The sequence below is a fragment of the Tachysurus fulvidraco genome, chromosome 16 (genome assembly GCF_022655615.1).
Source record: "Tachysurus fulvidraco isolate hzauxx_2018 chromosome 16, HZAU_PFXX_2.0, whole genome shotgun sequence".
NCBI classification, from domain to species: Eukaryota; Metazoa; Chordata; class Actinopteri; order Siluriformes; family Bagridae; genus Tachysurus; species Tachysurus fulvidraco.
The window spans coordinates 227501-239953 of NC_062533.1; the positions used below are offsets into that span (position 1 = coordinate 227501).

Genomic DNA, 12453 nt, shown 5'->3' on the forward strand with positions numbered 1-12453 from the left:
ATTTAAATTTTTTCCATCAGTCCCTATGAGAGATACACAGTCCAGGAAAGCCAACCTGTTGTTCTTGGTGTTTTCTTGACCATTGAAACTTGATTTTATTATCAGTTGCTTTGATATGGTCTGTGAAGGCCTGTACTTCTTGGATATTGACCTTCAACCATTAACATCTGAACCAATGGCTCCATCCCTTGGAATCAGTTGAGTGCTTTCTTTTTGACATGTATAGGTTGGACACAAAACTGGAGAACCCATGGCACAAATGTCTTTCACTCTGTAGAAGTCACCTCTGTAAGTGAAGTAGGTGCTGTTAAGACACAAGTCTAGAAAAGTGCAGCTCTGGTCCAGGCTAAAGCTGCTTCTGGTGCTGAGGTTGCTGTCCTCTTCCATTGGTGGAATCCTGCCAATTTCCCTCAGACCAAAGAAGCTGCTTGGATGAGTAGAAAAAATGTTTTGACCTAAAAAGAAAGACGTCTAATTGACATGACTCAGCTTCCAGATAACCTCACCTGTATGACTGAGAATCTTCACAAACTCATCTGTATGACAGACATAGTTTGCAATTAATTTAAAGAATTGGTGTCTCGGAGTTGAAGTCAGTTGACACTAGGTCGACATAATTTTGCATATGGAATTTGAAAAAGGTTAACATGAAAACCTGATTTAATTTAATGCCATGTCACTTGATACAAGATTCTCCCTTTGATGCATCTGACACAAGAAATTTTCTAAAACCTAAGAAATTGAAATATGACTATGGAGTGTCTACAATATTTTAGTAAATATTAGATAAGAGCTATGGGTGTTTGGACAGCTAGGTTTTTCCATAGAAAAATCATATGAGAAACCTCATGGAACCTTGTACCCAAAGGAGTGGAACCATCAGTCACTGAAAGGGTGGTGAACATGTCAAACAAATATAGAAACAAACAACATATTAGTGCCAGGGAAAAATGCATGGAGTCTTTAATTTATCTTAAACAATTTATCTTTAAAATTGCAAAAAATCTGTAAACATGAAGTTCATTAATTTCTAAATTTGTTGGTACTAAGTCTAGCTAGCTGCCACTGAACAATAATTTCAACAGACAAATTGGTATTGTTCTATATCAACAGCTCTGAAATTTATTAGTGCACACTGAAATTATTTTCCAAGCAAAGACTTGAAAATGTGTCTCCAAATTAGTTACGCAGAAAGTCTTTTGGAATTGTCTCATTGCACATGTGAAGCTTATTTATTTTCTTAACTGCTGTGTTGTAGGATCGTGTGCGAGTGAGTGAGGATTACAGCATCCTGCAGGCTCAATATGAAGAATTAAAACAACACCATGGTTCACTAATGGTATGCATTTACGTTTATATTCTTATGTAACCATGACATGGTGTTTGTGTGTGTGTGTGTGTGTGTGTGTGTGTGTGTGTGTGTGTGTGTGTGTGTGTAGATGTACACTGTCACTGTAGATGTTTAGACATTTGGTCTTTTGTCCATCAAGCATTGTTTGTTCTGATGAGGGAGTCTTCAACAGTGTGCTTAGAATCAATAAAGCTGGGTGTTATTTCAGGTCAGTGTTGCTGAGGAGAAATATGCTCTGCTGTACAGCAAGAAGTCTGACCTGATATCTCATGTGAATAAAGAGCATCTTGGGGAAGAGCTCACTGAGACACACAGGAAGTGTGACGAGATTTCAAGGGTGAGTGCAAAAACCCTTTGTGCTGCATGATGAGTTACACCACAAGCAGTATAAAGTGTCAATGAAAGTTTGTGAGCCCTTTAGAAATGTATATATTCTGTATAAATATGATCTAAGTCCTAAAATTGTGTGTGGTGGCCTTGTGGGTAGGTGTTGGGTTCCCAATCGGAAGGTTGTGAGTTTGATCCCAGGTCCACCCAGCTGCCACTGTTGGGCCTCTGAGAAAGTCCCTTAACCCTCAATTTCTCAGTTGTATTAAAAAAAAAAGGAGATAATTTAAGTCCCTCTGTATTTGGCGTCTGCTAAATGCTGGAAATGTAAACGTAAACAAATTGAACACAATCAAACAAATTATTATATGTGGTAAGTTTTTATGCAGGAAAATTTTCCATTATAATATATCGATCTGTGAGCCACAAAAGCAAGTGAATCTCTAGGATTAGTATTTAATTTCAAGAGTCCATCTGTTTTCAGACAATGTTTTGACAATCAGGTCTTGGCAACATATCAATATCTGATGTTTATGACATGTGTTTGTGGAAGTGGATCGTGGCACGAACAAAGGACCTTTTCATGTTTTTTCATTTTTCATTTGTGTAGAACTGATCAAGTTACCAGAAACTTTACTTACAGTTTATTGCTGCACAAGGTGTCACAACAGATGCTGAAATCATATACTCATTTCATATACTTTTGCAAGTCACAGATTAGATTAGATTAGATTCAACTTTATTGTCATTACATATGTACAAGTACAGGCAACGAAATGCAGTTTAGGTCTAACCAGAGTGCAGTTGTAGTAAGTGTACAGTATATACAGTTTTTTACAGGATTTAAATAAGTTAAATAAAATGGTAATATGGAAGGAATTTACAGATGTGTGTGTACTATGAACATAATATACAGATTTACAGAAGGATATGTGCTGTAACAAAATATATGGCTATTACTATAAACAGTAATTTTCAGATACAGTATACAGTATGTATGTTCTATGAATTGATATAATATACAAATGAATATATATATATATATATATATATATATATATATATATATATATATATATATAATATATATATATATACACACATACAATATATGTGTATCATTTAGTTACAGTAACAGACATTTGTATATTATATCATAGCACCCATATATATATATATATATATATATATATATATATATTATATATATAGATATATTATATATAGATATATATACACACATATATATATATATAGTAGTATATATATATACACTATAGATAGATATATTCACATAATATAGTATATATATATAATATATATTTATATATATATATATATATATATATATATATATATATATATATATATATGGGTGCTATGAATATAATATACAAATGTCTGTTACTGTAAACTAAATTATACAGGGGGATATGTACTATGAACATGAATAGAAATCAGGTGGGTATATACAATGTAAGGCAATTGGTGAGCAGCAATGCAAAAAAAAGAAGAGCAAGTGTGCAAATAACGAATTGTGGTTTGAGAACTAAGCAAATGAGCAAAGTGATCATAAGTTTTTGTGTAGACAGACCATTAGTGCAATAACGAAGTGTGAGGTGTGGTGTGTGTGTATGTGTGTGTGTGTGCGTGTGTGTGTGTGTGGGTGGAGGTAGGTAGTAGTAGAGTGAAGGACAGTAGGATCAGCGAGTGGCAGAGTTCAATAAAGAGACAGCTCTAGGAAAAAGGCTGTTTTTTTAGTCGGCTGGTCCTGGTCCGGAGACACCTGAAATGCCTGCCGGAGGGTAGAAGTGAGAACAGTTTATGGGCGGAATGAGAGGAGTCCTTAAGAATGCTGCGAGCTCGACACAGACAGCGTTTCTTGTGGATGTCCCCCATGGCAGGAAGTGGAGTCCCTGTGATGCTCTGGGCAGTTTTCACTGCTCGCTGCAATGCCCTATGGTCTGCAACAGAGCAACTCCCATACCAGACTGTGACACAGCTGGTGAGGATACTTTCTAACACGCAGCGGTAGAAGTTCACCAGGATATCTGAGGAAAGCTTATTTTCTTTAGTGTCTTCAGGAAAAATAGGCGCTGGTGAGCCTTCTTGACAAGGCTGGAGGTGTTGGTAGTCCACGACAGGTCCCGCCGAGATGTGGATCCCCCAGGAACTTGAAACTGGAAACATGCTCAACAGCCATCCCATTGATGTAGATGTTGTCATGTGTGTCTCCTGTCTCTTTCCTGAAGTCCATAATGAGCTCCTTGTTTTGGAGGTGTTAAGGAGCAAGTTATTGTCATTGCACCATGGGCTAGGTGCTGGATCTCCTCCTTGTAGGCATTCTCATCATTGTTGGTGATGAGACCGATCACTGTAGTGTCATCTGCAAACTTGAGGATGGGGTGAGGTCCATTCACAGGCCTGCAGTCGTAGGTGAAGAGGGATCAGCCAGACAGCCCTGTGGTACACCAGTGTTGAGTATGATAAATGTTGGAGAAGATGAGCCTGATCGAACCTTGCTGGGGTCTGTTGGTCAGAAAGTCCATAATCCAGTTGCAAGTTGTGGTGTTAATGCCCAGATCTACTAATTTGGCTATTAACTTGGATGGAATGATGGTTGTTAAATGCTGAGCTGAAGTCAACAAACAGCATACGTGCATAAGTGTTCTTATTGTCCAAGTGGTGTGAGCACAGAGTGCACCCTCATTGAAACTGCATCTTCCTGTGCTCCCTATTGGATGGCAATGTGGATGGCAGAGAGTCCTTCAGGTGCACCAGGACCAGCCACTCAAAGCCTTCATGATAATGGGAGTCGTTCAGTGCAGTAGTCGTTTGGGTATGCTGGGCTGGAGTGTTTTGGCGCTGGCACAATGAGGTGCATTTTAAAAAAAGTGGGAACAGCTGCTTGGGCAAGAGACGGTTGAAGATGTCCATGAAGACCCCAGCAAGCTGCTCAGCACATGTCCTGAGTACATGGAGTACAGGGATATTGCTGGTCCAGCGCCTTGTGTATGCTGATCCGGCTCAGTGCGTTGCAGACATCTGTAGAGGAGAGTACGATTGGAGGGTGGTCAGCCGAGGGTTTGTGCTTGATGGCAGTTTCTCTGTTGTCTCCTCTCAAAACGAGCATTAAAAGTCATTAAGCTCGTTCAAGAAGAGGACATCAGTGGCAGCAGGGGTGGAGTGTGGGGATTTTGTCAATTGCTGATGACCTGAATGCCTTTGCCACATTGCATTGAGGGTTGAGTTGGAAAAATGCTCCTCTATCGTCCACTTTGTAGCCAGTGCTTGGCCTCTTTGATGCCCCCTTCAGGTTAGCTCTGGATGTGCTGTAGCTGCCTGTGCTTCACCTGATCTGAAGGCAGTATTGCGTTGCCCTTCAACAGGAGGCACACCTCCTTGTTCATCCATGCTTCTGATTTGGGTATGTGATGGATCTGTTTCTGAGTAGTAACACTGTCGCTATGGTGGTACTGTTGGAAATCCAGTACAGAGGTGGGTGTAAATCACTCAATGTCCGTTGTGAGTGTCATTGGTGGCCTGAGATGCAATGTTCTCCAGCCTGTTGTTGTTGAAACCTTTCCTGGAGTGTGTAATCTGCTTCTGTGGGCAGACCTTGATGGTCTCACTGATGGCTTCACTTGCTTGATGAGGGGTGCATATTTGGGAGTGAGGAACAAAGAAGAAAGGTGATCTGACTGTCCCTACAGTATGTGTGGGGGGAGGGGGGGTCACAATGTAAGTTCCAGCCATGTTTGTGTATACATGGTCTAAGGTTTGTTCCCTCTGGTGTGACAGGAAACATGCTGGTGAAATTTGGGGAGCACTGCCTTTAAGTCTGAGAGATTTAAATATCACCCGCAACAATAAATGCAGCTTCCGGATGAACAGTCTGTTGTTTACTGATGGCTGCAATAAAGTTCTTCATAGCAAATTAGCACCAGCAGGTTCAGGGACAGCTTTTTTTTCCATCCACCATCACACTATTGAACTCTACACTACACCGCTAGATCACTACAAAGCAAACACAAAAACAAAACACTGTATATAAAATCTGTGCAATACATGTACATATTACATAGTTTTTTCTTTTTTTTACTCCTCATTACATCTGCACTATTTTTTGTATCTTTATATCATTACTGATTATATATATATATATAATCATATATAGTAGATTATTCAGCTTGCTAACTCCTAGAAAAGCCATAATCTTGTGATCTTGTAACCTCTCACTCTGCACACTCCTCTTCAGTGCCATAGACTTAGAACCATTTCTGGAATTCTGTAATATTTATTTACTGTATACACTTTCATATACACCACCTGCTGTAAATATGCTATATATTTATCTGCACTTTTGCACGACTGCTACATTTTGCACTTCTGGTAGATGTCAAAATGCATTTTCATGCTGTGTACTGTACTATGCAATGACAATAAAGTTCTATCTATCTATCTATCTATCTATCTATCTATCTATCATCTATATTATCTATCTATCGTATCTATCTATCTATCATCTATTATCTATCTATCAGTCAGGGGGAATGTAAGCTGCTGTTATAATGGTGAAGTGAACTCCCCTGGTAGATAAAACGGTCTACATTTAACCATGAGAAACTCCAGGTTAGCTGAACAATGTCTCCCCAACAATAACAGAGTTTGTGCCACCAAGCTTTGTTAACATAAATGCACAATCCACCACCTCTGGTCTTACCGGAGCCATCTAATGTCTATCCGTGTGTGTCATGCCGCTAGCTCAATAGCGTTGTCCGGAATGCCGCGTGCAGGCATGTTCTGTGAAAACCATCACATTGCAGTTCAACCAGTTCCTGTTGAGAGTGATGCTGAGTCGAATCTCCTCCATTGTGTTACCAGTGATCCAAACATTGGCGAGAAAGATGCTGGGTAAAGAGAGCCGGTGTGGTGTTAGCTTTAGCCTAGCTTTCACTCCACCATGCTTCCCCCGCCTTTGTTTACGGTCTCGACGCCGCCTGCGAGCACTTCCATGAGTGAGCAGACTCGGGTGTTCTGGCTATCTCAGGAAGGAGTTGAAGATTGTCCCTAAAACAGTCGGGTAGTCACAAACCAATATCCAAAAGCTCATGTTGGGTGAACGATGTATAGCCACGAACAGACCCGAGATAAGCAACAGAAAGGCAGCAAAATTGCAGATCATGGAGAGACCCTGAGCCTCGCGATGTACTCGCACCTCCATCTTGGTCTTGGTCACAGACATGTAATGCTGGATCATTTTTCTCAATAATTAAATGAAGTATAATGTTGTTGGCTCATTTGTTTGATTGTGTTCACTTTGTTTACTTTTAGGTCTTGTGTGAAATTCTGATGAGTCATTTATGCAGAAAAATAGGTTTCTCAAACTTTCAAGCAACTCGGTGTACTTGAACAAATTAAAAAGTGTATTTATAGTTTAAGATGTGGGTTTCTTTTTATATATGAGTGTAAGAATGTAACCTCTTCTTCTTCATGGCTGTGTTTTAGCGAGAGCGTGAGGATTACAATCTCCTGAAGGTGCAGTACAAAGAGATGGAGGAAACTTTACAACAGTGCCAGGAGCTACTTAAGGTAAGGTGTTATTATCATATCTGCTGAAGTTCATGGTGGCAGCTGTGTGTCAGAAAAGTAAATGCAGTAGTAAAGCACCACTTGCCATTTTTCTGGGTATTTCAAAGAATACATTTAAGCTTGTATATGACATCCTTTTTATATAAAATCTGTTTTATTTCCACAGAAACAATGCTTAGATCTTGGAGCTGAAGTCCCATGATCCACAAATAACTGTCAAGGGCTGTGTTTAACACCTGGATAAACAATAGTGTAATTGTACTTACTATAAATCAACAATGTGAGTTGAGAGGAGGACTTGGGCCAATAAGGGACCAAGACAGATCAGCCACATGTGGGCGAACTGGTCTCCTGAGAGCTCAGCTGTAAGTGTCTGTAGCTCCAGGGTGGCATATGGCCTTCGGAGGGCACCTGAGCATTGGCTCCTTTCTTGGTGGACCTTTTGGATAATCTGTGTTATTCTGTTAGTTATTTGTTGTCTGGGGTCTGCAAGAGCAGTCCAGAAACTTGGGGCAAACTGCAGGTTCTGCAAGCTGTATGTAGAGTGGAACCCTGTGCCAACCACACAGAGTTGCACAGAGCAATATACACTAGAGCAATATGTCCTACTGTTAGATGTTAGGCCTCCATCAAATCCATAGCAAGGTAGTCGGCTTTTAATGTTTTGAGTAACTTCTTATAACAGATTTTCCCATGCAGACTGATATGCATGTGTGGTGACATAAACCCTTGAGAGGAATTAAACAGACCTAAAAGCATCAAGATCTACCTGTGAATGCACCGAGATGTGATGCAAGAGTTCACAGGTGGCATGCAGTCCAGACTAATAAAAAACTTCTAGATATAGTGATGAACATGATGTACTCATGCTCCTCAGTCATCACACTGTCAGGAGGGCAATTTGGGCCAGGAGTTCTCAGCAGTGATGGAATGGTCACCATCACCACAATAGAAGAAAAAATTAAGAGCGATATCTTGAGTCTACCGAGGCACGTAGAGAAAAAGGAACCTTAGTGATGTTTACATTGGGTACAGTAAGTACTATATCATTGTCATACGACAGAAAAGTCTTGGCATATACACACACAAAACTATTTCCAGGTGTTAATCACTAAACTTGAAGGTTAGGATCATGAAGAAGAGTGACACTGAACACCAACTACAATTCAATGCCTTCATCATGAGCACTTGTTAGACACTGATAAAAAAATTGTAAAAGACATGGCTACATTTGATTAAATTTGTGCCGTTATAATCAATTCATCCATGGGTTTATCAGATGTAACAAATTTAATCCATTAAACTGCTTAATATTTGCCTCATTTTTTTTTCAATTACAGCTATTTTAATGAATTAATTCTTATTTATTGAATATGCATCTAAGATGTAGAATTGTTTCCAAGATGGTGGTGGGGCAGTAGCATGCAGTGGCTACTTCAGACTCAATATAGTGCTATTCTCAGATTTTCCATGTGAGAGCCAGACATTAATACAGTACAGAAATCATGCAACAGCCAAACTGCATTATGAATCACCAATACACTGATCACTGGGCCCCCTCAGGGCAGTATGTTCAGCCCACTGTTGTTGAGTGCGAGAGAGAATGCATAAGAGATTATGTGTCAGAAAGAGAGAGAGGGCAAAAAATAATTTTTTTTTAAACCTTAAGAATGTAACCCAAACCTTATGAAGGAAACCCCCAAACTGAACCCAGTGCCTCACGGTTTAAACCATAAAATAAATTCAATTTAATTTTATTTGTATAGTACTTTTTAACAATGGACATTGTCTCAAAGCAGCTTTATAGAACATGAACATAATGCAAAAGCTTTAGCATAAAGATTAATCTAATTAATATTAGATATATTTAAATGTGTTTGTATTTATCCCCAAATGAACAAGCCTGAGGTGACTATAGTGAGCCAGACAAAAGTGAATTTCATCCTCATTTGGGTGACACACTTTGGGCTTTTCTCTTTTGGCCTCAATGAAGGCGGTCGTATTTTCTCTCCCTCTCCTCCCCCTTACTTTCCCTGCTTTGCTCCTCTCGTCTCGTATATTGTCTTATACTTTGAGAGACTCTCTCTGCACTGCTCTCCAAACTAAAAAATATCATGGATTTGATAAACTGGTCTCTCAACGCAATTGACACCATCTTCTTGACGAGAAGCTTGGGTTCGGGGGAACCTGACTGCCCTGCCGGAAAGTCGCAGCTGGCTATACGATGGACGCGTGTGAGAGGTGGCGGGTCGTGTGTCTGGCGCCTCTTTCCGTGGAGGACGTTGAAGATATCTACCTATTCGGAACCATGATAACAGGAGTTCAGCTGATTGGATTAGGCATTGCCCTGGTTGATCAAGAAAATGCGAAAACGGTGACAGCTGTCCAAAACCTCCCAAGGCTGCCCATCATGGTTGATGCAGTGGGCAGAGCGGTCAGCACTGAGGCTGGGACTATTAACCACAATATGGATAACATCACATTGAGGCTCACTGCTTTGGATACTTCTTTGGTTAACATCACGGAGCAGTTCACTGCTTTGGAAAGGAAAATTAATCGATTTGGAGATTAGAATGGACTAAAAGAGTAGTCGCATAAATTGGAATGCGTCTACTCGCCCCAAGACCAAACAATCCCAATCTTATCTGCTTTCGGCTCCCCTCAACCAGCACTGGCCTCGGCGAAGGCTGCTGCTGGAACAACAATTCCCCTGGAAAAGCACTGCAGCGGGACTCTCTTGCATTCCTCCCCCCACTTCCACAGACACCTGCTGATTGTTGACTCTGTCTGAGACCTGATCAAGGCTGTCTCCATGGCAACTTGTTGTGTATTGCTATGACACTGAGGCACCGAGATTTGATGCCGGGAGCAACAACTCTCCAGGCCTACACACTTACATACATACACACACACATGCACATATATGAAGATATGCACTCACCTCCCACCCCACACCTTTGCCGCTTTGTTCCACCAGTCTGACAAGTGGGTCTGTGACCAGCCCCGAAGATAAAGGCTGCAGGACCTGATGGCTGCTTGCCTGTGCTGGATTACCTCCACCCCCCTCTCCCCTCCCCTGTTGCAAGTCATGTGTTTATGGCGTACTGTTTATGTGCTTATTTCGCTGAGGTGTTTTTCCTGTTCCCACACTGTACTCACGACAGGACCATAGTCTGGGCATTGTTTTTTTTCTCCTCCCTTCCCTCATGTTATGCTGTATTTCTTTTCAATTCCCTGTCTTCCTGTCCTGTCCCTCCCCCATGTCATATTGTATGTATTGACAGGTTGATGGCTAATTTCGCTGGTACCTGTGACCAGTGACAATAAAGGCTACTACTACTACTACTACTACTACTACTACTACTACTACTACTACAACACTGGAAGGTGTGATTATAAATATACAGTCTGACAATTGTGTATTGATGAGGAGGATGTTGTCCTCAAATAATGTGCATTTGACCAGATGTACTAGAGCACAAGCTTATGGGAAGTATTATGTGTTGCCTGTCTATATATATATTATATATATATATATATATATATATATATAGTATAGTGTGTGTGTGTGTGTGTGTATACACACACAGTATTGTTCAAAATAATAGCAGTACAATGTGACTAACCAGAATAATCCAGGTTTTTAGTATATTTTTATTGCTACATGGAAAACAAGTTACCAGTAGGTGCAGTAGATTCTCAGAAAACAAACAAGACCCAGCATTCATGATATGCATGCTAGTAAGGCTGTGCAATTGGGCAATTAGTTGAAAGGGGTGTGTTAAAAAATAGCAGTGTGGCATTCAATCTCTGAGGTCATCAATTTTGTGAAAAAAACAGGTGTGCATCAGGTGGCCCCTATTTAAGGATGAAGCCAGCACTTGTTGAACATGCATTTCACACAAAAAAATCAAGGTACGGTAAAGTACCTAAAAAAAATGGAAAGGGACACTTGCATGGGTGGGGGGAAGGACTCAATTCCAATTCCTTCAGAGTCATGAGGCTTTGAGCATGTTTGTTACCCATTTAAATACCAAAACACAGGCAGTGCATTTTTCACATTTTTTAAATCGCAAAAATAACAAATTTGAGTATAAATGTACATTACATTACAATAACCCCAAAGTCAATTTGATATTTCACAAGATCCTTTCCCTTAAGCATCCCTGCGTACAGCTGTGTTTGCTTTTCCTTGTCTTTCTTGTTTTTGTTTACAGTCTCTGGGTTTGCTACTGTACACCAACAGTGAGAATATCCTCATACAAATCACTGTCCTGTTCAGTGACTTTATTTACTGATTTATGGTTTCCATGTCTCAGTTGGGCTCTACATTTAACTGTAAAGTGATTTGCCTTTCCACACTTTTTACATTTCTTACCAAATGCTGTTTGTTCATTTCATGCTCTTTACCACAGAATCTGCACCTGATCATAACACCGGGTTGATGTCGATCTTGACGTGCTCCTTGTCTGACGGCATGCACCTCTTCTACTGCTGCACCTGCTGCAATGGCTTTGCTGTTCTGCCGTGACACGTCCGCTGCTCTGCATATACGTAGGCACGTCTGTAGTGTTAAATCTTTCTCACGAAGAAGTCTCTCTCTCAGTCCTTCGTTGTTAATTCCGCACACTATTCTGTCACGTATGAGTGAGTCTTAGATGTCTCCAAAATTGCATGTTTGAGCGAGCATTCGTAACTCCGTGACGTAATTATCGATCGACTGTTCAGCTCCGTGTCCTTTCGAGAAGAATCGACAGCGTTCTACTCTCTCGTTTATACTGGGATTGTAATGTTCATCAAACTTTTCAACAATGTTTTTTACCGTTTGTGCATCCGCAGTCACATCACTCATCAGAGTTTCCAGCAGTTCCCGACCGCTCTCGCCGATGAGGTAGTAAAACAAATTGACCTTCGTCTTCTCCTCCATGTCATTGTCAGCTCCAGGTAGAGCCTAAACTGGTCCCTCCAGGATTTCTAGGTCTTGGGTAGATTGTGGGCGTCCATGCATAATGGTGATGGTGGCTTTAATCCATCCATCGTGCAGCTCTGTTCACGTGCAGCTCTCCGCTCTAATTCTAAACTTGTAAACTAACAATCAAAAAGTGCCCAACGCTGCCACCATATTTTATGTCTTTTTTCTATAAAATAAAGACAGACATATCAGACTAACTTGACTCTTCTTT

The 12453-nt window shown here is 40.5% G+C and overlaps 1 protein-coding gene across 6 annotated transcripts in view; it reads left to right on the top strand.

Moving 5' to 3' along the window:
* Window positions 1-8592, top strand: part of LOC113642159 (putative autophagy-related protein 11) — an 18965-nt gene extending 10373 nt beyond the window's left edge. For 4 of the 6 annotated variants that reach the window (XM_047801402.1, XM_047801400.1, XM_047801403.1 and 1 more), the window contains 4 exons: window positions 1259-1339; window positions 1560-1688; window positions 7187-7270; window positions 7437-8592. In XM_047801402.1, coding sequence (XP_047657358.1) covers window positions 1259-1339; window positions 1560-1688; window positions 7187-7270; window positions 7437-7472 — 330 coding nt within the window. In that variant the 3' untranslated portion in view covers window positions 7473-8592. Of the gene's footprint in view, window positions 1-226; window positions 958-1258; window positions 1340-1559; window positions 1689-7186; window positions 7271-7436 lie in introns of those variants that run through there. The other 2 variants (XM_047801404.1, XM_047801405.1) reach the window with 2 other exon arrangements.
* The last annotated feature ends 3861 nt before the right edge of the window (window positions 8593-12453 follow it).